At 53.8% G+C, this 27,099-nt stretch overlaps 2 protein-coding genes across 7 annotated transcripts; one reads left to right on the plus strand and one right to left on the minus strand.

Moving 5' to 3' along the window:
- Positions 1-6,347: 6,347 nt before the first annotated feature.
- Positions 6,348-11,608, minus strand: NTN5 (netrin 5). The gene is made up of 6 exons (XM_055551664.1): positions 10,967-11,608; positions 9,486-9,674; positions 9,166-9,315; positions 8,697-8,750; positions 8,413-8,493; positions 6,348-6,807 (listed from the first exon to the last, which is right to left on the minus strand). Exons 1-6 carry the CDS (start codon positions 11,595-11,597, stop codon positions 6,443-6,445), a joined length of 1,470 nt encoding a protein of 489 aa, XP_055407639.1. The 5' UTR covers positions 11,598-11,608; the 3' UTR covers positions 6,348-6,442.
- Positions 6,493-24,393, plus strand: LOC129630998 (galactoside 2-alpha-L-fucosyltransferase SEC1). Of its 6 annotated transcripts, none has more exons than XM_055551665.1 (4): positions 6,493-6,625; positions 8,124-8,215; positions 13,847-13,958; positions 21,901-24,393. In XM_055551665.1, the coding sequence occupies exons 3-4, from the start codon at positions 13,877-13,879 to the stop codon at positions 22,923-22,925; spliced, it is 1,107 nt and encodes a 368-aa protein (XP_055407640.1). In that variant the 5' UTR covers positions 6,493-6,625; positions 8,124-8,215; positions 13,847-13,876; the 3' UTR covers positions 22,926-24,393. The 6 variants fall into 6 exon arrangements, 2 of the variants coding, with proteins under 2 accessions (XP_055407640.1, XP_055407641.1); XM_055551666.1 differs by lacking the exon at positions 6,493-6,625 and adding an exon at positions 6,673-6,863; XR_008703848.1 differs by lacking the exon at positions 13,847-13,958 and having other exon boundaries at positions 21,901-22,016.
- Positions 24,394-27,099: the final 2,706 nt, after the last annotated feature.

Consider the following 27,099-nt stretch of genomic DNA (forward strand, 5'->3'; position numbering starts at 1 on the left):
CCATCACTTCTTTATTCTATTCATTGGAAGTGAAAGTCCCTCAGTCGTGTCTGACTCTTTGCGATCCCATGAACTGTACAGTCCATGGGATTCTCCAGGCCAGAATACTGGAGTGGGTAGCTGTTCCCTTCTCCAGGGGATCTTCCCAACCCGGGAATTGAACTCAAGTCTCCTGCATTGCAGGCGGATTCTTTACTGCCTGAGCCGCTAGGGAAGCCGCGGATGTGTATTCACTGGAGGTGAGCGGCTCAGTCTAGCCCACATTCAAAGGGAAAGGGATTGATGCTTTTTTTTTTCCCCCTAAAATGTTATTTATTTTGGCTGCACTGGGTCCTAAACAAAGACCCAGTGCAGCCAAAATAAATAAAACCTTAGGAAAACAAAGAGAAAGAGATTGAGCTCCTCCTCTTGAACAGAGGGATATCAAAGAATGTGGGCTTCTTTCAAAACCATCACAGAGGGACTTCCCTAGCAGTCCAGTGGTTAAGACTACGCTTCCACTGCAGGAGCTGTGGGTTTGATCCCTGTTTGGGGAACTAAGATCCTGCATGCCACATGTCATGGCCCAAAAAATAAAAAATAAAGTAAAATAAACTCATCGTAAGTGGGGAGAGGAAGAGAGACAGCAAGGGAGAGAAACAGACTTTCAATGACCCTCAAGGCTTAGAGGTTGCCTTATTCAGAAAGGCAGGAATGTGTTGAGAAGGGGAAGACAGAGGCAAGATAAAGGAAACCAAAGCAGTAGTAGTAATAATAATAACAATGATAATAATAATAATAATTACAGTGGCAGCAGCTAGCAGGTAAAGCACCTGCTTTACCTGCTAAAGAACCAGGCAAAGTTCTGAGCACTTTCTAAGGACTCGCTCGTGTAATCATCACAGTCTCTTCATGAAAAGGAGGAAGTTATTATCCCATTTGACAGATGAGGAAACCAAGCCTCCAAGGGCATAAGCGACTTGCCCCAAATGACACAGGCAGGAAACAAAGAACGATGGGGAAATTATGACCGAGACATATGTGCAGAGAAACGGGGAAGTGGCAGGAAGAGACTGGCAGAAGAACCCAGCTCTGATGGAAAAAATCAATCAGCAAGAAACGGCAGCCACTCTGACTGAGGGTTTCCTAGACACTGGAGCTGGACCATGCACTCCTTAGGTTTTGTTAACCCTCCAAGTTGCCCCTTGAGGTGGGGGTTGGTATTAGCCCCATTATACAGTTAGAACCCCTGAGGCTCAGAGAGGAAAGTGACTCACCCAAGATGTCTTGGGTTGACTGGTGCCCCCCATCCCCCCCAAAAGAGACACATCTCCCTGAAACCTGTAAATAGGACCTTATTTGGCAAAAGGGTCTTTGCAGTTGTAACTAAGATGGTGATCTTGAGATCAGATCATCCCATGTTATCTGGGTGAACCCTAAATCCAATTGCATATGTTCTTTTAAAATAAAGACATAGATAAACAACAGGGATCTACTGTATAGGACAGGGAACTATATTCAATATATATATTTTTTTCTTGGTTGGGCTGCAAGGCATGTAGGATCCCAGTTCCCGGACTAGGGAGTGAACCCGTGTCCTTTGCATTGGAAGTGCAGAGTCCTAACCACTGGACCACCAGGGAAGTCCCTATTCAATATCTTCTAATAAACTATAATGGAAAGGAATCGGGAAGAAGTATATATATACATATACATATATATATATAGTTGTTCAATTGCTCAGTCATGTCCGACTCTTTGCCATTCCATGGACTGCAGCACACCAGGCTTCCCTGTCCATCACTATCTCCCAGAGTTTGCTTAAACTCGTGTCCATGCCATGAGTTGATGATACCATCCAACCATCATCTCACCCTCTATCACCCCTTTTCCTGCCCTCAAAACAGAATCATTTTGTGCACACTTGAAACTAGCACAATATTATAAATCAGCTATACTTCAATTTCAAGAAGGAGAAAAGAAAGGCAGAGGGGGATTTTAGACAGAGGCCATAGTATTGTGAAGACAGAGGCAGAGGGGACGTCCCTGGTGGTCCAGTGGCTAAGACTCTGAACCCCCAATGCATGCATGTAGATCCTACACACTGCAACTAAGAGTTTGCATGTCGCAACTAAGACCTGGCACAGTCAAATTAATTAATTAATTTAAAAAAGAAAAGAAATGGGTAAGAGAAATTTCTTCTTATGTGGGGGTAAAAGGAAGTCTTCCCAGTGTAGGTGACATTCTTCTGACCCTCTTTCTGTCCCTATAAGCCCAGCCCTGGCTCAGAATGCATCTTTTCCCACCAGGATCCTCTCTCCAACCCCTCCCCCTACCCCCAGTCTCCCTCCCACTCCAGTCTACCCTCTAGGGATCCCAGAGGAGTCTTCTACATCCAGAGGTGACCTTGCCTCTCCTCAAGTCACAGCCATCCCGTATCTCCCCAGCACCCCTGGACACATTCCCCGACGCTCCACCTTTCTAGTCATGACCAATTCCTTCCTCTGTCCTTCAAGACCTACCTCTGATGTCACTTCCTCTGAGAACCCAACTTGCAGTCTGGGTTCAAGGCCTTCTCTGGGCTCACCCAGTGAACGGAGCCACCTCTACAATTGTCCATATCATGTTTGTTGCTCATATAGGGCTGACCCCGCCCCTCCTCTGCTCATAAATCTCCCATGGCTCTCCAGTGCCCCTGGGGAAAAAACTCAGGCCCTCAGTCTGGTCTTAGAGGCCCCATATGTCCTGGTTACCGCTTATTCCAGCCTCAGATCTCTTCTCTGACCATACTGGGCCCTCTGGCTTCTGGACCTTTGCACCAACTGTGACTTCCTGAAAGTGTGAAAGTGTAGCCGCTCAGTCATGTCTGATCCTTTGTAACCCCATGGACTATAGCCCGCCAGACTCCTCTGTGCATGGAAGAAGCAAGGGATGCAGGTTCCACTGAGATTTGAACCCAGATCACTGGATTCAGAGCCCAGAGTGCTAGCCATTACAACTGTAACTTCTAACTTGGCCTTTCTACCTCTTCTGCTGGGCAAACTCGTCCTCCGCTCACATGCATTTTAGGAGTCGGCTCTTCTAGGAAGCCAACAATGATGCTGTGGAAGGCAGGGGCCTCTTCTGAGTTCTGGAAGCCACCTGTGCTGCCCTCATTATAGCAACAAGACAGACTGGGCTCAGCGCCCAGAGGCAGGACGGAATGGCTGGGCTGGAGGTGGGGCCCAGATGTGGATTTCACGCCTATTCGTCTTGGGCGCTGGGAACAAAGTTTGGGTCATAAGGAACATATGGGGCTCGCCCTGTTCCTCACTTTCATCTCCTACCTCCCCGGCCCCTGGGTGGGAGGCAGCCGGGACAAGACTCTGAGCCTGGGTGGTTCCCACAGCCCTTTCTGCCCCAACTCTCAACTCCCACTCCCCAGGGGAGCCCAGCAAAAATCCTCCTGACCTGTGATCTCACCTTCTGGGTTCACCTCTCCTGGGGAATGTCTGGCCACCAGGTGTTTAAATCATGAAAACAAACTCCAAAAGCTCTTACTCTGTGCAGACACTATTTTAAGCTCATTACATACACATCTTTTTAAAAATTAAGTATTTATTTATTTATTGGCTGCCCCAGGTCTTAGTTGCAGAACTCTAGCTCTTTGATCTTGGTTGTGGCATGAGAGATCTTTAGTTGTGGCATGTGGGATCTAGTTCCCTGACCAGGGGTCAAACCCAGGCCACCTGCATTGGGAACACGGAGTCTTAGCCACTGGACCACCAGGGAAGTCCCTACATGTTCATGCATGCTCAGTCACTTCATTCGTGTCTGACTCTTTGTGACCCCATGGACTGTAGCCTGTCAGGCTCCTCTGTTCACAGAATTCTCCAGGCAAGAATACTGGAGTGGGTTGCCATTTCTTCCTCCAGAGGATCTTCCCAACCCAGGCATCGAACCCACATCTCCTGTGTCTCCTGTATTACAGGCAGATTCTTAACCACTGAGCCACTGGGGTAGCCCTACATACACAGGTTAATTAATTTAATCCTCATAATATGCCCTGTGGGTTATTTCCTATTATCATCATCATCACCACTCCCATTTTACATATGGGAAAACTGAGGGGACAGAGAGGGATTTGAACCTAGGCAGTCTGGATCCAGAGTCCATGAGTTTCATGAAAATCACCTCTAGAGCAATGCCATCCTATAGAAGTTTCTGTGATAGTGGACATGTTCTTTATCTGCGCTGTCTGATATGTTAGCCACCAAGTACCAATGTGGCAGTGGCTACTGACTGGGTAGCTCAGAGAACTAAGTCTGAATACTGGCTACTTGCTGTGTGATGTTTGTTAAGATTCCCAGCCTCTCTTGTTCAGTTTCTTTATAGAAGAGGTGGTTAAGGATTCCAGCCAAACCGAACACATGGGGATTTCAATCCTTGCCCCCATTTCAAGGTGGTCTCTCTGAGAGCCTCAATTTCTTCAGAAAAGGATGGAAAGAGCAAGATAAGGCATCCAGCGATTTCTGAAACAGAGAACTCTTCTTACTTAGAAAACCCTCTGACATGCTAAGTTGCTCAGTCATATCTGACTCTTTGCAACCCTGTGGACTGCAGACTGCCATGCTCCTCTGTCCATGTGATTCTCCAAGCAAGAACTGGAGGGGGTGGCCATGCCTCCTCCAGGGAATCTTCCCGAACCAGGAACTGAATCCTCGTCTCTTATGTCTTCTGCATTGGTAGGTGGGTTCTTTACCACTAGTGCCACCTGGGTAGCCCTATAAAACCCCTTAGAGATTCCTAACTCCTGCTTCAGATATGCCCACAGCCAGGGCCCTTTTGGAGGCCAGAGGCAAGCCTCCCCATATACAGGATTGTGTTGGTAGCTTGGGGGTCTAACAGTCACCTCCTGCAGGCTATTTTCTGCCTTTTTCAGCCTCCTTAGGGGCATACTCAGAACACTGGCGGGAGAGCCTGTTCTCTCTGCCTAGCACCCAATGACATCATGGTGCAACCAGACTCCTCATTGGCTCAGCCCTGCTTTTTTCTCTCAGGGAAAGAATAGGTTGCTTTCTAGGCCCCTGCTGCTGCTGCTGCTAAGTCACTTCAGTCGTGTCCGACTCTGTGCGACCCCATAGACGGCAGCCCACCAGGCTCCCCTGTCCCTGGGATTCTCCAGGCAAGAACATTGGAGTGGGTTGCCATTTCCTTCTCCAAGGCATGAAAGTGAAAAGTGAAAGTGAAGTCACTCAGTAGTGTCCGACTCTTTGCAACCTCACAGATTGCAGCCCACCAGGCTCCTCCGCCCATGGGATTTTCCAGGCAAGAGTACTGGAGTGGGGTGCCATTTCCTTCTCCATTCTAGGCCCCAGTGAACCCTAAGTCATATCTCTTTGTCTGAGATTCCCTCAAAGTACTCACTGTCTCTCCTACAAAGTTCACTCAAATTTGAAATTCTGCTCTTCATTGTGGGTTCAGAGGCCAAGGTGAAGTGAAAAATCGTAAGTCCCATGACCTTCCATTCCATAGTACTTACTACTTCCTGCCTTTTTTAACCCCACCCCTCTGGCCTGTTAGGGCTTCCCTGGTGGCTCAGACCGGTAAAGAATCTGCCTGCGATATGGGAGGCCCAGGTTTGATCCCTGGGTGGGAAAGATCTCCTGGCGAAGGGAATGGCTACCCACTCCAGTATTCTTGCCTGGAGACTCCCATGGACAGAGGAGCCTGGCAAGCTACAATACATAGGCTCACAAAGAGTCAGCATGACTGAGCCACAAACACTCTGGTCTGTAGATACCCAACTGCTGGGTGGAATCCAATTCTGCTTAGCACCAAATGAAATCAGACTGCTCTGTGGCTCCCAATTGGCTATTCCCTCAGGAAAGGGTTTAGCCTCTGGTTCAAGACCGGGTGGACCTAACAGAACCCTCTTCAGATAGTCACTCAACGTTCTCTTATTTTCTAAGACCATCCTGGGGCCATTAGGAATCAAGTGTTTCTTAACTTGGAACTTTCTGGAAATCCGACACTGCTGTGCTTTCCTCAGGTGTGTTTCCCGCCTTTTCTAGCCACCCTCCCTTCCACTGGCTTTAGCCAATGGTTAAGCAACACAACTCTGACTAGCCTCTACAGCCATGTTTGGTTTCACAACTTTCCTCATGGTCTTCTTTATTTGCCCCTCCTAGACTCTCCCAGCACAGATCAGGGGTCTGGAGCCGAGATTCCTCAAGAGTTGATTCTTTATTGAGGGGACTTGCTCCACAAGGCAAAGGTCAAGTGTCCGAGGCACATACCAAGAGTTCTACGGCCTTTAGTTAAGGCCGTCCTTACTCCTGGGTGCTGGCGCATGCCAGTGACGTCTGGCACTCCGCGGCGTCTGATTGGCTCGCTGAGGGACGCCTCAGCGTCGAGGTAAAAGGCGCCTCCTGTGGTTGCTTCTAGCTCCTTCGATGGCATTCGAGGCCGCGGGGCTTCGGCTCTAGAGCCTGGGTTCGGGGCTCGGGGTTGAAGGCCGCAAGGTGTGGCACCCCCCAGCGCGCTCTTCCTGCTGCAGCCGCCGCAGCGGCCGGGCCCAGCGCGGCCTCCAGGGCAGCGCGAGGCCGTGGCGGTCGAGGGCGAGGTGTGTAGGATCTGGACCGCCAGCCGTGCTGCCCAGCAGCAGGTAGTGGTTGGCGGGGCGCAGGCGCAAGCATCCGCAGGTCAGATCGGCGCGGGGCACCCAGGCGGCCTGGCTGCCACGGCGCACGGGCTGTGCTCCCTGCTTGTACACCGCCAGCACGCGCACGGCCAGCCGCTGCCATGTCGTGTTCGTGGCCTCGGACGCCAGCACCTGCGCGTGGAGCACTGCCGGAAGGGGAGAGGTCAGGCCTGGCCCGGGGGTAGCCTGAGGGCCCCGTGAGGTTAGTCTTGGTGGGGAGGGGCCTGGGACGCAAGGGTGGGCTTCCAGAATCGCATCAGGAAGAACAGAGACCTTGAAGCTTTGAGGGTGAGAGGCCCAGTGCTGTGAGGAGTGAGGTCTTTCTGAGGACACGGGTCAAAGCAAGGAGGGCGGGGCGTTTGGAGTGTGAGGTTGGGTCCCAGGATTGTGATTGTGAAGGGGAGGGGTGGGTGGGCGGTCTTTCTGGAGAGGAGGTCAGGCTGGGCTAGGAACCCAGGTGCCCACCAGGAAATATGCAAGCACCACCAGGGATGCTTTTGAGATCATATTAGAAACAGCAGGTATAGGAATGACTTAAAGGTTAGAGGTCTCCCGGGACCCTGCAGTGGGTGGGGCTGGAACAAGGCAGAAAAGGCAGGTCCAGGTCTCTAATCGGAGAAGGCAATGGCACCCCACTCCAGTACTCTTGCCTGGAAAGTCCCATGGACGGGGTAGCCTGGAGGGCTGCAGTCCATGGGGTCGCTGAGGGTCGGACACGACTGAGAGACTTCACTTTCACTTTTCACTTTCATGCATTGGAGAAGAAAATGGTAACCCACTCCAGTGTTCTTGCCTGGAGAATCTCAGGGAAGGGGGAGCCCGGTGGGCTGCCGTCCATTGGGTCGCACAGAGTCGGACACGACTGAAGCGACTTAGCAGCAGCAGCAGGTCTCTAATGCCAGAGCGTCAGAAAGTATTAGGAGCACATAGAGCCCCTGGAAAACAGAGATATTGCCCCAGGAGGGATCTGCATCTAGGATTAATTTGAACGCCAGAAGGAGGTCAGTCCTGGGAAGCCCAGGGTCGAGGTCTTACTAGTGGTGATTCAGAGAAGTGTCCCCTCTAAGGGGGTGAGATGAGATCTGTTGGGAGCAGCCCTCTGGTGGGCAAGCTGAGTCTATGGGCTAGAAGATCCCCATGGGAGGTGGCGGGGGGAGAAGCCTCCATGTTTGGAGTTCCAAGGATACTAGTGGCCAGATGGTGAGCCTCAGGGAGGGGAGGTCTGGGATCCTGTACCACTGAGGGGAGTAACTGGGGCTGGGCTGAACTCGAGTGTCCAAGACAGTTGAGGTCATAGGCCCTGGACTCAGGGGGCTGGTGTAGACTGGTGGATTAGGAAACTGTGGGGGAGTCTGTGGGAATGGGGCTACAGCCCCGAAGGAGGGTGGAGGACCTGAGACAGACAAGACAGCGCAAGGGTCCCCTCCTTTCAACCAGTTTGCCTTTCTCTTTCCATCCTCAGGAGGCCACCTCCCCCACTCAGGGACGTCAGGCTGAAGAAGATTGTGAAACTCTCCAAGACCAAGAACGTAGGGAGAAAGGAGACCTAGGAAGGTAGGGAGTAACCCTCCCCACTCCCCATTCCGCCCATTGTCTGCTGTCCCTTTAGGTTCTAGATCAGGACAGGCCCTTTAGAGTTCAGCACTCCTTCCCATTTAAGATGAGGAAAGTGAAGGCCAGAGAAGAGAGTTGCTTGGAGGCAGATCAGAGCCCCTGTGCGCCCGCTGGCCCTTGTTCTCCCCGGCACTCACCGTAGTCCTGCTGGCAGTACCTCTGAAGGCTCATGTGTATCCTGGTGTCCGAGGTATTGCAATAGTTTTGACACTGAGGGTCTGGGGAGGGTCGGGCTCCTGAGGCCTGGGCTACAGCATTCTGCCCCTGCCCATCCCCCACAGTCCATCTTGATGGACAGCTGGGGTGCCTGAACCCTTGGGACTGTGCTCAGTGGACCACCCCTGGATCCCCTCCTGGTGGCCCAATCACCCCATCCCTGATCCTTCTTGCTACCAGGGATTTGTAGGCCAGCCTGTCTTACCCGAGCTGTAAGCATGAGGGGTTGTAGCAAGGGTGGTTGTCGCCTCTGGGATTCCTGTGAGAGAGCAGAGGAGAGGTAAGGCCTCTTAGCACCTCCCACCAGCACCTCGCTGCCCCCAAGGAAACCAGGCATCCAGACCCCTCAAGGGGCATCCTGCTTCCTTGAGGCCCAAGAGTGGAAGCACACTTTGCCTTTCTCCCCCAGGACCTGGAGTTCTGGTCCCTCGCCACTTTCTGGACTCAGGAGTCCCGGTCTTAAGACCTCTCTCAGACCCAGGAATCCAGGCTCTTAGCCTCTTCCTCCACAGGGTGAGAGACTGGACTTCAGTCTCCGCCTCCTCAAGGCCACAGAGTCCAGTCTCTAGCTTCCGTCTCCCAGGGACCCGGTCCTCACCCATCTTGCCCCCTGGAGGTCTGGCTATCTCCTTCCCACCCCACTTGGGACTCAGGGCCCCGCCCCCAGGACTCACGCTGGCAGGGCATCCTGGGGGAGCGGCTCTGCTGGTAGCCGGGACCACAGCGGTTGCAGGTCAGGCCAGTGACCCCTAACTTGCAGGAGCACTGTCCACTGGTCTGGTTGCAGGCACCGCCTGTCGCCCCAATTGGATGGCACTGGCAGGCTGTGTGAGGAGAGGAGCTGGGGAGGTGGGGTGCGGGCTCCCAGCCTCTTCCTCCCCAAGACTGGGGAGGCTGGAATTCCCTGCCCCCTCCGCCTGCAGGCCCTCAGCCCCTCCTCCCGAAGACCTGCCTGCTGCCTTTCCCTCTAGGCGGGGCTTCAGGCTGCACTCACCCCTGCAGGCCTTGCGGCTGCTGATGGGCTGGCCGGGGTCCCTCCAGAACCCTGGCTGGCAGTAGTGGCAGTGCCGGCCGGCTGTGTGGTGGCGGCACCGCTCACAAACGCCCCCGCTCCGGCCGCCCGACAGCCTGAATAGCTCAGAGTTGAACCTGCAGCGTCGCGCGTGCTGGTTGCAGGAGCAGGCTGGGAACAGGATGGAGTGAGGGCGCCTCAGGCCGCCATTCCGTTCCCCTTTCCCAGCTTTCCCCCCACCGCCCTCAGGAGAGAGACTGCCTGGGGTTCCCCGGGTGAGTGTGGGTCCCCAAAGCCCTTCATTCTCATCTTTAAAACAGGCGGTGCTCTGGACTGGAGCTGGGTGAGCCAAGGGGACTGATGAACACACGGGGTGTAGAGAGTGGCAGTTCTGCGCGTGGGCTACAGAGTCAGACCCCCGTGTGGAAGTGTCTCACTCTTTCCATGGGCAGGTGACGCCTCCTTTCTGCAGCTCAGACTCCTTTGCTATAAGATGACATTTACAATATCTACTTCCTCGCAGGAGGACCACCTACCATGTACATTTTGCTGGGGGGCATTGATCAGATTTCAAAGGCAGTGACTCTCAAACCTGACCACTTATTCGAATTATTGGGGAAACATTTAAAAAGAGCAACACAGGACCTCCATGCTAGGTCCTAAGGACTTTATGTATATCCGTGACTTGAATTTCCACTGCCTGTAGAGGAAAGACTTGTTTTCCTCACTTTACAGGCGAGGAAATGGAGACACAGAGAGGTTTGGTCACTAGTTGGGGGTCACACAGCCAGGAAGCCGGCGAGCTGGGATTTGAACCCAAGCAGTCTGGCTGCCTCCTGAGGCTGTGCGCCCATCTGCTGCCCTAGAACATCTAGTGTGACAGCACGTTCGGGACAGGCCAGGACCCTTGGGCTTATCCTCCTGAGCTCATGTTCCAGCCCTGCCACCTGCTGACTGCATGTCCTTGCGCACAGAACTTCCCAGCTCTAGCCTCAGTCTCCTCATCTGTAAAATGGGCCTGATGCAATCCCTGCCCGGGACATAGTAGGTGCTGGATAAAAATGTGTCTGATGAATAAGAGCTTCCCCCACCGTGGTTGATTTGATGAGTCCAAAAACATCCAGCTGCCCTGTTTTTCTCCAGCCTTTCACTAAATACCACCTGAGCGCCTGCGCCAAGCCAGGCCCTGGGCGGGGGCTCAGAAAGTGTTCTCCACATCACCGTCACCGTGATCAGGTGTCTCCAAGAGGCTGGAGCCCCCGGTGAGCATGGAAGCAGCAGAGGTGGCGGGGGAAAGCCAGGGGAGCCAAGAAAGTTGCTGCCAGAGGACAGTGTGGGGGAGAAGCAAGGGGCAGGCAGCTCTGGGGTAGGAGAGAGCCTCCTGCCCTCAGGGACACTGCCTGGCTGCTGGACCATGGGCCTGGCTCCGGGTCAGGGCAGGTCGGGGCGGGCCCCGGACTCACGCAGGCAAGGGTGAGGGTGCCGGGGCGTGGCAGGCCGCCAGGGCCAGTCGCGGTGGGATGGCCGGCAGCTCTCACAGCCCGGGCCGGTGGTGTGGTGGCGGCAGCGACAGCGGGGCGGCCGGTCGCGGGCAGCGCAGCGGGCCGCGTGGCCGTGGCACTGGCAGCGGCCTCTCACGCCCGCGGCTGCCAGCCCTCCCCGGCCCCCGAGCTCCAGGCGGAGGTGACTGGCCACCATGCTGGCCTTCGGGCCCACTGGGACCCGGAAGATCACCCTCTCGGGCCCTCCCAACACCCCCGGCCAGGCGGGCCTGCGCCACAGTGACCTCCAGGGCCCTCCGGTGGCCCAGGCGGCAGACAGGACCAGGGCTGGGGGTCCTGGGGTGCAGAAGCGCAGGCTGACGGACGACAGGAGGAAAGGGCCCCCCAGGCCCAGGGTCAGACTGCCATTGCAGGGGGCCCGTGGGCCGAGGTCCACGCCTGGGGAGGGGCCACAGGCCTGGGGACAGGAGGCAGCCATGACAGCCAGCTGGGTCACGGGTGGGAGGCAGAAGCGGGGGCGGCCCCCGGGGTGGTAACATGGGTCCGCGCTGGCCTGGCTCAGGAGGAGCCAGAGGGCAAAGGTCACGGGCATGGTTCCAGCAGAAGCAAGTACCTGCAGAGGAGAGGAGTGGCCAGGCTGGGGGCCTCGGACTGCCCCCCGAGGTCAGCCTCCACCCCGCTCTCCAGGCTCCCTGAGGAACCCTGGCATTCCACCCCTGGCCCTGCCCCAGACCTCTCCCGGCTGCTTCTGAGCGAGGAAAATAGTTCCATCTGGGGAGAATTACTGTTTACATAAGCCAAAGGGGAAAGAACGCAAGCAAAATTGAGAATTTTGCCTGAACTAATCCGTAGCTTAACACCCCGGCGCTATCAGTCAGTGTCGAGGGGCAGGGGGCCCTGGGGAGAGGGCGGGGCGGGGGGACAGATGGGGAAACTTCTAGCCAGGACAAGGGGGATAAGGGGGGAGAGCAAGGCAGGGCAGACGGAGTTACAGACAGCTGAATACTCAGTGACAAAGCAACAGAGACAGGGACAGATAGGGGCGCAGACAGACAGATGGGGGAGAGGGGGCAAGGCCAGTGTAGGGCAAGGGCCAGGCAGGGAGAGGAAGCAGGAGGGGCGAGGAGGACGCAAGGGGAGACCACGAGGCCAGAAAGATGGCGGCCAGGAAACCAGAGTCCACAGGGTGTCGGGGGAGCGGGTCCCGGGGAGCCTGGGGGCCAGGACCTCGGAGACACCTGCAGAGCCGGAGGAGAGTGGGCAGTGCAGCAGGCCTGACCTGGGGGGAGAGCAGGGGTGCTGGGCCGGGGGATCAGAAGCAAGAGGCAGGTCCATGGGGATCGGGGATCAGGGGAGGCCCCTTTCCCACATGGGGCCCTAACCTCGTTCTCCACACCCAGGGCACGGAGGGGGATTATCACCAAACAACCAAGCCTCCCTGCCACCCACCCCCAGCCTCCACCCACCTTTAACCCTTTCTCACCCAGACACAGAACCCAGAGGACCGTGCTAGGGACCCCGGTGGGGATGCCTGGGGGCTGGAAGCCTGGGCTGGGAGGCTGGTGTGGAATGCCTGTGGGGCTGAGAAGGTCAAGCCCTGGTGTCCCGCTTGGGATGGGAGGGCCCCGTGTGCTCGCATTTCTGAGGACTTCCTGATAATCTCAGCCCACCTGGCTCCCACTGCCATCCTAGGCCTCAGGGTCCAGGAATCAGAGCCCCCACATTGCTCACCGGCTGTAAAGTCCCCAGAGAAGAAGGGGGAACAGACGTTGGGGGTGGCGAGTGCCAAGGGAGGAGAGAGAGGGGCCGGACAGGGCAGGGCTAGAGGCCAGGGCATCTGCAGGAGCCGGAAGTCCAGGCCTGGGAAGGCACGGGCAAGGAAGGACTTGGTGCTGGAATGCTCCCCCTCCCCGTCCAGGGCTGGCAGCCCCCATTGGGGAGCTCCCTCAGGTCTGGGGGCCTTGAACCCCTCTGGGCCCCACAGTCCAGGCCCCTGGGTAAGTCTGGACCTGGGCATGGGCCCCCACTGGGAGTCTGTGAGGCACCAGTGGGTGCGGTGGGGTCACATCCCTCCCCAGCCTGATTTCACCGTCCCCAGGATCCCCACTGCAGACGCCCTGCGCGCAGACCACCTCCCCCGCCCCAGATGACTGCCATGGCCTCCACCCCTCCCGAGGAGGAGCCTGGCGCCATTTTGAGCTCTGGCGCGGGGCATTTGCCCTGGTCCCCTGGCACCTGCCTTATAAGGCGCTCACCCCATCTCCCACCTCTCCTCTCTCTCCTGGGTGGTTCAAGGGGCACTGCTTTCTGGCCTTAGTACGCCAGGCAAACGGGTTCAGTCCCCCGATGTTCCTGGGGGATCGAGAAGCCAGCCCCTGCCACTGGGGAGCCCAGATGTCTGACCCCTGGTCCATACCCACTGTGGGAACTGTAGCCCACCCTGACCACCCCCCCCCCCCCATTCAAGGAGCAGAGACTAGCTGTGTTCCCACCAGATCCAGAGTCAGGCCCTTCGCCTGGGCAGTGTGGGGGTCCCTCTGGGACGCAGGCTCCTCTTCCCTGGTTTCTTTGGCACCCACCCGACCCTTCACCCTGCCGTCGTCCAAACCTGTGCCCTGGAAGAGGTTGTCCTCTGCCGCTAGCTGCTCACATGTCCTCTCCTGCAGGAGCTTGGCGGCCAGCGTGGGCTCCGGGGAGTGAGTGCGGAGTGGCTGTTCTCAGGCCCCGGGCTAGTGGGGGTTCTGGGCGGGAGCTCAGAGCAGAGCCTAAGAATCCAACACCACCCCCGCCCCCCCACCCCGCCCCAGTCCCCTCGCCAAGGCAGCCATGCTCTCCCCGCAGGGACCCCTGGCAGCCACACCACCCGGGACGATGTGGGACATGAGAGCCGTTGCCCCGCAGCGGCCCACAGCTGGACATCCCCAAGCAGGCTGGCCCAGGAAGCTCAAGACAGGTAGGAGGGGACAGCGGCCAGATGGCCTTCCCGGGTCTGGGGTCCGTGCTCCACTCACACCCAGCCCCTGCCCCACCGCTCCTAAGGGCGGGCAGGCTGGGGCTCAGCCCTGCCACGTGGTGGTGGCTGCGATCAGGAAGGGGCAGACCTGCTGGGGGTGGGGGGCGGTGTCAGGGCCGCTCACACCGAGGTGGGACCCCACGCCAGCCCCTCCTGCCCTCTGGAACCTTCTGCCAGCTGTGGGTTAACTGAGCATGAAGGTCAGGCACTTTCATGCCCTAGAAGTCAGTGCCCTTTGAAGGGTCACACCAGCCACCTGGAAACCCAAAGACTTGGGCCGCTTTCTGAGTTGGTGGGGTCGGGGTGGAGGAGAAATGAATGCCTGGGACCTCAGTGGTTCTAGCGGCTGGAGGGAGAAATCGGGGACCCCCCAGGGGTTCAGAACTCAAAGTGGCTTTCCCCATGACCAGTTTACTATGAGGCCTCAAGACTTCAGGGGTGAAATTTTCGTACAAATGTTGCCCTCAACTGTATTACATACCCGAATGGTTTTGACTAGAAAGATAACATTTTTTATCGCTTCCCACTGAGAAAGACGTGGATCTCGGGACAATGAGGCAGCATATTTGCTGCTGTGGCCTTGAGTGCATTGACTGTGGCACAGCGAGGGCCCATGGGGTTTGGGGACCCACTGTTCCGGCGGGAGCGCGCAGCCGAGGCAGTCTGTGCTTCTGGTTCTGGGTGACCCGCACAGCGGCGGAGGCAGGATGGGGACATAGGATTTGAATGTAAGCTGTGAGGAGGGGTTACCTGCCAGAAAAACATATGGGATCCAGGGCAGGCGGCGTGAGGGGCAGGCTAACTTGTGCAAAAATTAGAAGTTTCTTAAGCTAATGTTCCCTAGAGGAAAGCCTGCTTTCTCACTTTTGCTTTTAATAACCTGAGCTTCCTGAGGTGATGATCATCTCTAAAGGAGCCCGTGAAAAATCCGTCTGCCAATGCAGCAGACACAGGTTCAATCCCTGGTTGGGAAGATCCCCTGGAGAAGGAAATGGCAACCCACTCCAGTATTCTTGCCTGGGAAATCCCATGGACAGAGGAGCCTGGTGGGCTACAGTCCATGAGGTCACAAAGAGTCAGACACGACTTAGCAACTCAGCAACAACTGCACTGAGAGTCTGCATCTGAGTATCCCTTTCTCAGGGCAGAGTAGAAAAACTCAAGACAGTAATCAGGATCCCAGATTCCTGAGCCACACTGGTTCCAAATCCAGGCTTCACCTCTTTCCTAGCTGTATGCCCCAAAGCAAGTTTCTTAACCTCTCTGTGCCGTAGTTGAAAAGTGTACCTTCCTCGTGGGAGATCATGAGGACCCAATGAGTGAAGATAAGCCTACAGTCTAATATCTGAAACTCTGTGCACCAGACGTGCTGCAGAAACTGTTTTGACAGCACCAAGGGGTGTGCAGCTTATATATTTTACACCCCTCAGTGGGGCCTGGGCAGCATCCCATCAGTTCAGTTCAGTTGCTCAGTCGTGTCCCAACTCTTTGCAACCCCATGGACTGCAGCACGCCAGGCCTCCCTGTCCATCACCAACTCCTGGGGTTTACTCAAACTGATGTCCATTGAGTTGGTGATGCCATCCTACCATCTCATCCTGTCGTCCCCTTCTCCTCCTGCCTTCAATCTTTCCCAGCATCAGGGTCTTTTCTAGTAAGCCAATTCTTCGCATCAAGTGGCCAAAGTATTGGAGTTTCAGCTTCAACATCAGTCCTTCCAATGAATATTCAGGACTGATTTCCTTTAGGATGGACTCATTGGATCGCCTAGCAGTTCTCAAGAGTCTTCTCCAACACCACAGTTCAAAAGCATCAATTCTTTGGTGCTCAGCTTTCTTTATAGTCCAACTCTCACATCTATACATGACTATTAGAAAAACCATAGCCTTGATTAGATGGATCTTGGTTGACAAAGTAATGTCTCTGCTTTTGAATATGCTATCTAGATTGGTCATAACTTTTATTCCAAGGAGTAAGCGTCTTTTAATTTCATGGCTGCAGTCATCATCTGCAGTGATTTTGGAGCCCCCCAAAATAAAGTCTGTCACTGTTTCCCCATCTATTTCCCATGAAGTGATGGGACCAGATGCCATGATCTTAGTTTTCTAAATGTTGAGCTTTAAACCAACTATTTCACTCTCCTCTTTTACTAAGAGGCTCTCTAGTTCTTCTTTGCTTTCTGTCATAAGTGTGGTGTCATTTGCATATCTGAGGTTATTGATATTTCTACCAGCAATCTTGATTCCAGCTTGTGGTTCCTCCAGCCCAGCATTTCTCGTGATGTACTCTGCATATAAATTAAATTAGCGGGGTGACAACATAACAGCCTTGACGTACTCCTTTTCCTATTTGGAACCAGTCTGTTGTTCCATTTCTAGTTCTAACTGTTGCTTCCTGACCTGCATACAGATTTTTCAAGAGGCAGGTCAGGTGGTCTGGTATTCCCATCTCTTTAAAAATTTTCCACAGTTTATTGTGATCCACATAGTCAAAGGCTTTGGCATAGTCAATAAAGCAGAAATAGAGGTTTTTCTGGAACTCTCTTGCTTTTTCAATGATTCAGCAGATGTTGGCAATTTGATCTCTGGTTCCTCTGCCTTTTCTAAAACCAGCTTGAACATCTGGAATTTCACAGTTCACGTTTTGTTGAAGCCTGGCTTGGAGACTTTTGAGCATTACTTTACTAGCATGTGAGATGAGTGCAATTGTGCGGTAGTTTGAGCATTCTTTGGCATTGCCTTTCTTTGGGATTGGAATGAAAACTGACCTTTTCCAGTCCTGTGGCCACTGCTGAGCTTCCAAAATTGCTGGCATATTGAGTGCAGCACTTTCACAGCATCATCTTTTAGGATTTGAAATAGCTCAACTGGAATTCCATCACCTCCACTAGCTTTGTTTGTAGTGATGCTTCCTTAGGCCCACTTGACTTCACATTCCAGGATGTCTGGCTCTAGGTGAATGATCACACCATCGTGATTATCTGTATTGTGAAGATCTTTTTTGTATAGTTCTGTGTATTCTTGCCACCTCTTCTTAATGTCTTCTGCTTCTGTTAGGTCCATACCATTCCTGTCCTTTATTGAGCCCATCTTTGCCTGAAATGTTCCCTTGGTATCTCTAATTTTCTTGAAGACATCGCTAGTCTTTCCCATTCTGTTGTTTTCCTCTATTTCTTTGCATTGATCGAGGAGGCAGGCTTTCTTATCTTTCCTTGTTATACTTTGGAACTCTGCATTCAGATTGGTATATCTTTCCTTTTCTCCTTTGCCTTTTGCTTCTCTTCTTTGCTCAGCTATTTGTAAGGCCTCCTCAGACAGCCATTTTGCCTTTGTGCATTTCTTTTTCTTGGGGATGGTCTTGATTCCTGTCGCCTGTACAATGTCACGAACCTCTGTCCATAGTTCATCAGGCACTCTGTGTATCAGATCTAGTCCCTTAAATCTATTTCTCACTTCCAGTGTATAATCATTAGGGATTTGATTTAGGTCATACCTGAATGGTCTAGTGGTTTTCCCTACTTTCTTCAATTTAAGTCTGAATTTGGCAATAAGGAGTTCATGATCTGAGCCACAGTCAGCTCCTGGTCTTGTTTTTGCTGACTTTATAGAGCTTCTCCATCTTTGGCTGCAAAGAATATAATCAATCTGATTTTAGTATTGGCCATCTGGTGATGTCCATGTATAGAGTCATCTCTTGTGTTGTTGGAAGAGGGTGTTTGCTCTGACCAGTGCATTCTCTTGGCAGAACTCTATTAAACTTTGCCCTGCTTCTTTCTGTACTCCAAGGCCAAATTTGCCTGTTACTCCAGGTGTTTCTCGACTTCATACTTTTGCATTCCAGTCCTCTATAATGAAAAGGACATCTTTTTTGGGTGTTAGTTCTAGAAGGTCTGGTAGGTCTCCATAGAACCATTCAACTTCACCATATCAAATGTTATTGTTTCTACAAGCAGAACAAGTGGGCACTCACTGCAAAATAAGTCTATGAATAGCCTCATATTGGTTAAAATTTTGTCTCCAGATGATTTCAACTCAGGTTGGGGTTCACCTCCAATCTTCATAAAAGTGGTCGATAAGGAACTGTGGACCACAATGTAAGCCGCGAAACTAGCCCTGGGCTTCATCAGCTCTGATTCACTATTTCCCATGGCTTTTCAGCTGTATAGGCTGATGAGTGACCAGGAGAGGGAGCCCTTGAGACTCAAAGACGTAGCAGCCAGACTGCCTACCTACCTGATTAGCAGTGTTAGTTGCTCAATCGTCTCTGACTCTTTGTGACCCCATCGATTTTAGCCTGCCAGGCTCCTCTGTCCGTGGGATTCTTCAGGGAAGAATACTAGAATCGGTTGCCATTCCGTTCTCCAGGGGATCTTCTCTACCCAGGGATCAAACCTGCGTCTCCTGCATCACAGGCAGATTCTTTACCATCTGAGTCACCTGATTGGCAGAACCCAAGGCAAAATGAAAACCGGCTGCCTTGCCGGCGGTCATGGAGAATTTCTGGATGGCTGGAGCAGAGAAGGGGCCCTGTGCAGCTGCATGGGTCGCACATGGTGGAGGTGACCCTGAGTGGGGGCTCACTCTGTCCTGAGCTGGTTTCTCCTCCCTAGTAGTCCTGGCTCCAATCCCTGCTCAGCTTGCCTGATGGTTTGGGACCTGCTTGGGGCTCTGACTGAGGTGGGTGAGCTGACTAGAGGCTCAAGTCCTTCGTCTGCTCCCCGCCACCACCCCCCCCCCCACCACCCCAAAGAATAGGACTCCAGGCAGGGCCCAAGATGGGCAGACTGTGGTACAGATTGGGACAGAGTATAGCTCAGCTGGTAAAGAATCCGCCTGCGATTCAGGAGAGCCCAGTTCAATTCCTGGGTCGGGAAGATCCACTGGAGAAGGGATAGGTTACCCACTCGAGTATTCTGGCCTTGAGAATTCCATGGACTGTATAGTTCATGGGGTCGCAAAGAGTCGGACACGACTGACTGACTTTCACTTCACTTCACACTTATCACCAGCCCAGAGAGCAGAGGGGCTCAGGGACAGATTTAATTGGCTTTTTAGAAATCAAAGCAGCGAGCAAGGCATTTCCTGTACACCTCAGGGGAGGGAGCGTGACATATACTTAGTCTTCATGTGGTAAGAGCCAGCTGACCTCACTGGGAACCCACACTGAATGGGAGACCTTTGAGGAGGGCCTGAGAGTGTTCATATTTCCCAAAGGGGTCAGATTAATAAAGTGAGGGACCCTGGAACATAGGAGGAAGAGGAGGTGGAGAGTGGAGGCGAGGCCCACAGAGCCCTGACATTTAAGGGGACCGGTGGAAGGACAGATGGGGAGCCTGGAGGGGGTTAGATGGAAGCCAGATGAGGAGGAGTGAGGGCCACGCAATCCAGGGCTCCTCTAGGGCCTTGGGGGTCTCCTGGCCACAGGGAAACCAGGCATGGCTGGTCAGGGAACAGAGCAGGGAAGGGGGCATAGAGGGTCAGGACACACTGAAGACGCACTGTGAGAAGACCGCTTCTCGGAGCCCAGGGGAGAGCGGGGGAGCGATGGCCTGAAAAAGAAGCAACCCCTAAAGAAGGGGTCATCCACCCCACTACACGGGCGGGGAAGCTGAGGTTCGTGGAGCGCAGTCAGCCGTGGAGTCGGGGCAGGGACTGCCTGGGGCCTAGGTGCGTTCAAAAGCGTAGGCTGCAGTGAGCTAGCATGGCACTCCCACTGTGCTCAGAAAGACAGACCGTGGCGAGCGCTGGCAAGGGTGTGGAGAGATCAGAGCCCTCATATGCTGCTGGTGGGAATGGAAAATGAGGCAGCTGCTCGGAAGCCAGGCTGCAGTTCCTGAAACTGTTAAACACAGTTAGTTACCACACGACCCAGCAGTTCTACTCTCAGGTAAATCCCCGAGGGAAATGAACACTTAGGTCCACACAAGGGTTTGGACATGCATGTTCATAGCAATGTTATTCCTGATAGCCCCAGAAGGAAAACACCCCAGATGTCTAGGAACTGATGAACTGATAAATAAAAGGAGACAGAACCATGGAGGGGAACATCAGAAATTAGTGACATGCTAACACATGCTGCCACATGGGTGAGCCTGGGAAATATGACACAGAATGAAGGAAACCAGTCACAAAGAGGCCCTTAATGTGTGATGCATTTACATGCAATGTGCAGAGTAGGTGAATCCACTGAGGCAGAAAGTAGATTAGCTGGCAGAGGTGGAGAGGAGGGGAAGATTGGGGGTGGGGATGGCTAAGGGGTGCAGGATTTCAGTTGGGGGTGATAAATTTTTTCTAAAAGTAATTGTGATGCTTGCCCAACTCTGCGAATATACTAAAAGCTATTTTACACTTTATATGGGGGAATTGTATGGTATTAGAATATTATCTCAGTAAAGTGGTTACCTACAAAAAAGAAGGGCTCATCAGAGACCTAATATAAAAGCTAAACCTAGGCAGCTTGCAACCCACTCCAGTACTCTTGCCTGGAAAATCCCAGGCAAGCCTGATAGGCTGCAGTCCATGGGTCCATGGGGTCAAAAGTCCATGCAGTCCATGGGGTTGCAAAGAGTCGGACACGACTGAGCGACTTCACTTTCACTTTTCACTTTCACGCATTGGAGAAGGAAATGGCAACCCACTCCAGTGTTCTTGCCTGGAGAATCCCAGGGACAGGGGACCTGGTGGGCTACCGTCTATGGGGTCGCACAGAGTCGGACACGACTGAAGTGACTTAGCAGCAGGCAGCTTGAGGCGGCCAGGGAGAGAGAATGTTACAGAAGCAGGAGGTGGGAACCAGCAGACCGTTAAGTCCTGGTCCAGAAATGGCACCCTCCCCCCGCAAAAAATTCATTCTTTATGAGTCTTCCCCCGTGGTCCAGAGGTTAAGACTCCGAACTTCCACTGCAGGGGGCACAGGTTTGATCCCTGGTCAAGGAACTAAGATCTCAGAAGCTGCATGGCACGGTCAAAAAAAAAAAAGAGATAGAAATGGCGCAATGTCACTTCTGCTATATTTGATTGGCCATGGCCCATCACAGGCCCCGCCCTGAGTCAGGGGCAAGGGCGTCAAGGCCTCTGTAGACGGCTGGAATCCCCCACGTCCATTGACAGAAGCAGGGAGCACTTACCATGCAGGGAGCCTTCCAGAAACATCCTTCATGCAGGTGCTTGGTTAACCCCATTTTATGGAGAAGACTGAGCTCCAAGAGTTAAAGAACAGGCTCCAGGCTGCCCACCAGGAGGCGGAGTGTGCACGCAAACCTGGGCTGTCTGCCCTCAGAGTCTGTGCTCTGAACCTCTGCGCTATGCAGCCTTAATAGATTATGAGCTCTCAGGTTTACATACAGTAAATACTCCAGAAGTCTTTATTTTCCAAGACTTACAGAGTGCCTGCTGTGTGCTAAGCACTGTCTTAAAAGTCTTATAACTGAGGTAGTTCTGTGAGGTTGAACCATAGGAAAGGACTGTGTAGGAAAACATGCGGCTGAATGTTGGCACTTTCGAATGGTTTGACTTTGTCATCCCCTCCACTGTTTTTTTTTTGGTCGCATCACGTAGCACGTGGGGTCTTAATTCCCTGACCAGGGATCAAACTCGCATCCCCTGCTTTGAAAGGCAGAGTCTTAACTACTGAGCTGCCAGGGAAGTCCCAGTCACACCTTTTAACAGGCAAGGAAACTGGGATTCAGAGAGGGGCAGTAATGTGACTAAAGTCACAGCTTTATAAAGGCTGGAGCTGAGATTTAAACCCAGGTCGGAGGGGTTCAGGGTCTGTGCTCCGGATGGGCTGAGTGAGCGCATGAGTGGCTGGTTTGGGGGGTGATGAAGGAAGTCATGCCAGCCCAGCCACCCCTGCTGAATTAAGTCCTCTCTCCTCCCCGCAGCCGCCACAAGATTCTGGGCCACCTGCCCTTCTTCATCCACCGTCTGCTTCCTCTTTGTCATCTTTGCGGTGTCCACTGTTTTTCACTGCCACCGGCGCCTGGCCCTGGTGCCCACCCCTTGGGCCTATGCAGGTCGCGTGGTCTTGTTCCCCAGACACCTGCCGAGGGGGGGCGTGTTCACCATCAATGCCAAAGGCCGCCTGGGGAACCAGATGGGGGAGTATGCCACCCTGTACGCCCTGGCCAAGATGAACGGGCGCGCTGCCTTCATCCCGCCCCAGATGCACAGCACACTGGCCCCCATCTTCCGAATCACACTCCCGGTCCTGCACGACGCCACGGCCAGGAGCGTCCCCTGGCAGAACTACCACCTGAACGACTGGATGGAGGAGCAGTACCGCCACATCCCGGGAGAGTATGTGCGCCTCACCGGCTACCCCTGCTCCTGGACCTTCTACCACCACCTCCGCGCCGAGATCCTCCAGGAGTTCACCCTGCACGCCCACGTGCGTGAGGAGGCCCAGAACTTCCTGCGGGGTCTGCGGGTGAATGGCAGCCGGCCGAGCACCTACGTGGGGGTCCACGTGCGCCGGGGGGACTATGTCCGAGTCATGCCCACCGTGTGGAAGGGCGTGCTGGCCGACTGGGGCTACCTGCAGCAGGCCCTGGACTGGTTCCGCGCTCGCCACCGCAGCCCGCTCTTCGTGATCACTAGTGACGACATGGCCTGGTGCCGGAGGAACATCAACAGCTCCCACCGGGACGTGGTGTTTGCGGGCAGCGGCCGGCAGGGCTCGCCGGCCAGGGACTTCGCGCTCCTCACGCAGTGTAACCACAGCATCATCACCGTGGGCACCTTTGGCATCTGGGCCGCCTACCTCGCTGGGGGGAGCACCGTCTACCTGGCCAACTTCACCCTGCCCGGCTCCCGATTCCGCATGATCTTTAAGCCCCAGGCGGCCTTCCTGCCCGAATGGGTGGGCATCGCAGCCAACCTGGGGCAGGCCAGAGAGAGCCACCCCTAGCCCCGCTCGGGTCCCTGCGGCCCTATCGGGCCCAACAGGCTTGGATGCCGGAGTCTAAATCCAGGCTGTTCAGCTTCCCAGCTGGGTGACCATGGACAAGTGACTTAATCTCTCTGTGTCTTAGTGTTCCACCTGAGAAACGAACCTAACGCAGGCTCCTTCTGAGAACACGCGTTCATGTAGTTCCTTGGAAACAGGTGTGAGGGTTGGCCACTCACAGGTTTGTGATTGGCAGGCCTGGGCCTTTGCAGTGAACACGTATTTTTGCCCTCTCCTTTATAACTCCGGGAACATGGAGCCCAAATATTTGGTACTTGCCTCTTTGGAGGGTTTGGCAATGACACTTTTCCTGCCCTCGATTCGGCTGTTTGAGGCAGCTAAAGAATTCGGGCTTTGGGTTTGATGGGGCCTTAGATCGTGAAAGAATGGGAAAGAAAATAGGATATGAGAGGGAAGATCTCGGGGAGATAACCTTGTTGAGGAGGGGGAGTCCCCAGAAGTGAGGGTGGGTGGGGCGTGGGAGGGCCTCCCAGAGATGGCAGGACTCAACCCCAGGCCTGGCCGGCAGCGGCAAGGACACCCGGAGTCCGCACGTCATGGAAGCAGCAGGTTGGCCACGGAGGGGCGGGGCCTCAGAGCCTGCCATGGCCACGTCCACCATGCGGGCAGGCGACTGACACCGTGGCAGTGCCTGTGCCCGCAGGACCTTGTGCTGCTGTGAGGAGCCCTAATGTGGACTAAAGTTGGATTAAATGATTACAATACTGATTTCCTTGTGTTCGGTGTAAAGTATGGAGATAAATATTTTTACTCCTTTTTGGATATTAAAAAAGTAACATACAATTATTTAGGTTCACTTAAAATTTCCTCTGAACACAGCTGCACTGGCTTGGAAAACATTTCAGTCACATCTCTTTCCTGTTTGAAAACCCTCTCCAAGTGTCCTTTTAAATTTGAATTTCCATTTCTTGACATCCTTGTGAGGCTGAACACCTTTCTGTTCATATATTGGTAATATTGTATCTCCCGAGAGCCATTTAGGGGCCCTGTTTACTTCCTTAGGGGCTTCCCAGGTGGTGCTAGTGGTAAAGAACCCGCCTGCCAATGCCAGTCAAACCTGACTCAGGTTCGATCCCTGGGTTGGGAGGATTCCCTGGAGGAGGGCATGGCAACCCACTCCAGTATTCTTGCCTGGAGAGCTCTGTGGACAGAGGAGCCTGGCAGGCTGCAGTCCATGGGGTCGCAAAGAGTCAGGCACAACTGAAGTGACTTAGCATGCATGCACATTACTTCTTAATGCCTTGATGGTGTCATCATGATGTGGGGTTAAGGATACAGGGATGTTAAAGCAGGAGAAGGGTCTGAATGAGAGGGAGGTTATGTATTAGCTGCCTGTTGCTGTGTAACGAATTACCCCAAAGCTCATTAGCTTAAAGTCACAACAATAATTTGTCATTACTTATGGTTTCTGTGGGCTTCCCTGGTGGTTCAGTAGTGAAGAATCTGTGCCAATGCAGGAGACCTGGGTTCGGTCTCTGGGTCGCACAGTATTCTTGCCTGGGAAATCCTAGGGTCAGAGGAGCCCAGTGGGCTACAGTCCATGGGGTCACAAAGAGTCGGACACGACTGAGGGACTAAACAACAATAACAGCAGTTTCTGTGGGTCAGGAATTAGGGAGTGGCTTACCTGAGTGACTGTGTTCAGGATATCCAGGGAAGTTGCTGTCAGGTAGGGCCACAGTCATCTGAAGGCTTGACTGGGGTCGACTTCCGTGGCTGGAAAATTGTTGCTGGCTCTTGGCTCTTGGCCAGATTCCTTTGATGTGGATCTTTGTGGGGTTGCTTGAGTGTCCTTACAATATGGCAGCTGGATTCCTCCAGAGAGAGAGCCCAAGCGACCAAGGTGGAAACCTACCACGGAGCCTTACCTCGTCACACAGCGTCACTTCTGTCGTGCCCAGTCCGTCACACAGAGCAGCCCGATTTAGTGTGGGAGGGACCAACCCGAGGGCGTGATACCCGGAGGTGAGGATTGTTTGGGGCCATATTGGAGGCTGCTGTACTAGTTTGCTAGCGCTACCAAACTCGAGCAGAGTTTGTGCTGGCAGAGCACCACAGGCGGGGTGGCTTAGACCACAGGCATTCGTGCCCTCTCAGTTCTAGAGGCTTGAAGACTGGGATTAAGGTGTTGGCAGAGCTGGTTTAGGAGAAGGCAATGGCACCCCACTCTAGTACTTTTGCCTGGAAAATCCCATGGACGGAGGAGCCTGGTAGGCTGCAGTCCATGGGGTCGCTAAGAGTCGGACACAACTGAGCGACTTCACTTTCACTTTTCACTTTCATGCATTGGAGAAGGAAATGGCAACCCACTCCAGTGTTCTTGCCTGGAGAATCCCAGGGACGGGGGAGACTGGTGGGCTTCTGTCAATGGGGTCGCACAGAGTTGGACACGACTGAAGTGACTTAGCAGCAGAGCTGGTTTCCTGGTGAGGGAGGTGATCTGCTCCCAGCCCCTCCCCTTGTCTTGCAGACAGCCACTCCCCACATGACTTTACATCTTCCCTCGGTACATGCATGTGTCCAGAGTTCCTCTTCTTGTAAGGACAGCAGTCATAATGGACTAGGGCCTACCTAATGACCTCATTTTAATTTAATCACATCTGGAAACATCCTGTCTCCAAATACAATGGCATTCTGAGGTGCTGGGGGTAGGACTTCCACACAGGAATTTTAATTTAGATTTTTTTTAACTTTTGGTTGCACTGGCTCTCAGTTGCTGCGTGAGGGCGTTCTCTAGTTGCAGCGGCTTCTCTTGTGGAGCACAGGCTCTAGGCACACAGGCTTAGCTGCCCCACAGCAAGTGGAATCTTCTGGGGCCAGGGATCGAACCCGTCTCCCCTGCATTGGCAGGTGGATTCTTACCCACTGCGCCACCAGGGAAGTCACAACACAGGGATTTTTGTAGCGACACAGCTCAACCCATACCAGCTCCCAGCCTTCCTTCCCAGCCCTGCCCCGCCAGAGTCAGATGGGTTTTTCTCCCTTTCTCTCTTTCCGTCCATTCTCTCAGGGCCAGCCCCTCTCCTCAGGACAATTTGCCTGAGCCGGGATCTTTTCCCCACGTTAACTCTGTGGGAGAGATTCGGGCCAGAAGGCTAGAGGAAACTGAAACCCGGCTTCTGGCTCTCTGTCCAATGTGGCGGCGCCCAAGCACAGCGGTGGATGGCAACCGCACAGGCATGTTTCAGTGAAGGACTCACCTCTTCCTGTTGCCGGGCCAGATCTCATCTCCAGCATTCCCCACCCTGCCCTGTGCCCTGGGAGGCTGTCTGATGTCATCGGCTGCGGCCTGAATGCTTGTGCCCACCCCCCACCCCCAATTCAAATGCTGAAGCCTGAATCTCCAGCCTGTTGGTATTTGGAGGTGGGCCCTTGGGAGGTATTAGAAGAATTAGGTTGTAAGAAGGAGGCCCTCATAAATAGGATTGGTGCCCTTATAAAGAGAAGTGAGAGACATGTCTGTCTCTGCTAACTTTTTTTTTTCCTACAGTTTAAAAAATTTTTTATTATTTATTTTTGGCTGGGCTGGGTCTTCGTCCTTGCTGTGCAGGTTTCTCTCTAGTTGCGATGAGCGGGGGCTGCTCTCCAGCTGCTGTTCGCGGGCCTCTCACTGTGGTGGCTTCTCTTGTGTGGAGCACGGGCTCTGAGGGCACATAGGCCTCAGTAGTTGAGGCCCATGGGCTCCGCAGTTGTAGCTCTTGGGCTTAATCGTTGTGTTGCACAGGCTTAGTTGTTCCTCAGCATCTGGGATCTTCCTGGACCAGGGCTCGAACCCCTGTCTCCTGCATTGGCAGGCAGATTCCTCACCAGTGAGCCGCCAGGGAAGCCCCCAGCTTTTATTTTTATAAGGGCAACAGTGCAAGTTGGCCAGCTGCCAAAATCAGTTCAGTTCAGTCGCTCAGTCGTGTCCGACTCTTTGGCACCCCATGGACTGCTGCACGCCAGGCCTCCCTGTTCGTCACCAATTCCCGGAGTTGACTCAAACTCTTATGTCCTTTGAGTCGGTGATGCCATCTAAGCATCTCATCTTCTGCCGTCCCCTTCTCCTCTTGCCTTCAATCTTTCCCAGCATCAGGGTCTTTTCCAGTGAGTCAGCTCTTCACATCAGGTGGCC

The sequence above is a fragment of the Bubalus kerabau genome, chromosome 17 (genome assembly GCF_029407905.1).
Source record: "Bubalus kerabau isolate K-KA32 ecotype Philippines breed swamp buffalo chromosome 17, PCC_UOA_SB_1v2, whole genome shotgun sequence".
In the NCBI taxonomy this organism is placed as follows: Eukaryota; Metazoa; Chordata; class Mammalia; order Artiodactyla; family Bovidae; genus Bubalus; species Bubalus kerabau.

Bases quoted from the DNA above. Each gene is read 5' to 3' on its own strand.
- LOC129630998 (XM_055551665.1), top strand. From the start codon at position 13,877: ATGTGGGACATGAGAGCCGTTGCCCCGCAGCGGCCCACAGCTGGACAT. The intron at 13,959-21,900 runs GTAGGAGGGGAC...TCCTCCCCGCAG, and splicing joins GCCCAGGAAGCTCAAGACAG to CCGCCACAAGATTCTGGGCC.
- NTN5 (XM_055551664.1), bottom strand. From the start codon at position 11,597: ATGCCCGTGACCTTTGCCCTCTGGCTCCTCCTGAGCCAGGCCAGCGCG. The intron at 8,751-9,165 runs GTGAGTCCTGGG...GCTCTCTCACAG, and splicing joins CCCCAGGATGCCCTGCCAGC to GAATCCCAGAGGCGACAACC. The intron at 8,494-8,696 runs GTAAGACAGGCT...GACCCTCCCCAG, and splicing joins CCCTCATGCTTACAGCTCGG to ACCCTCAGTGTCAAAACTAT.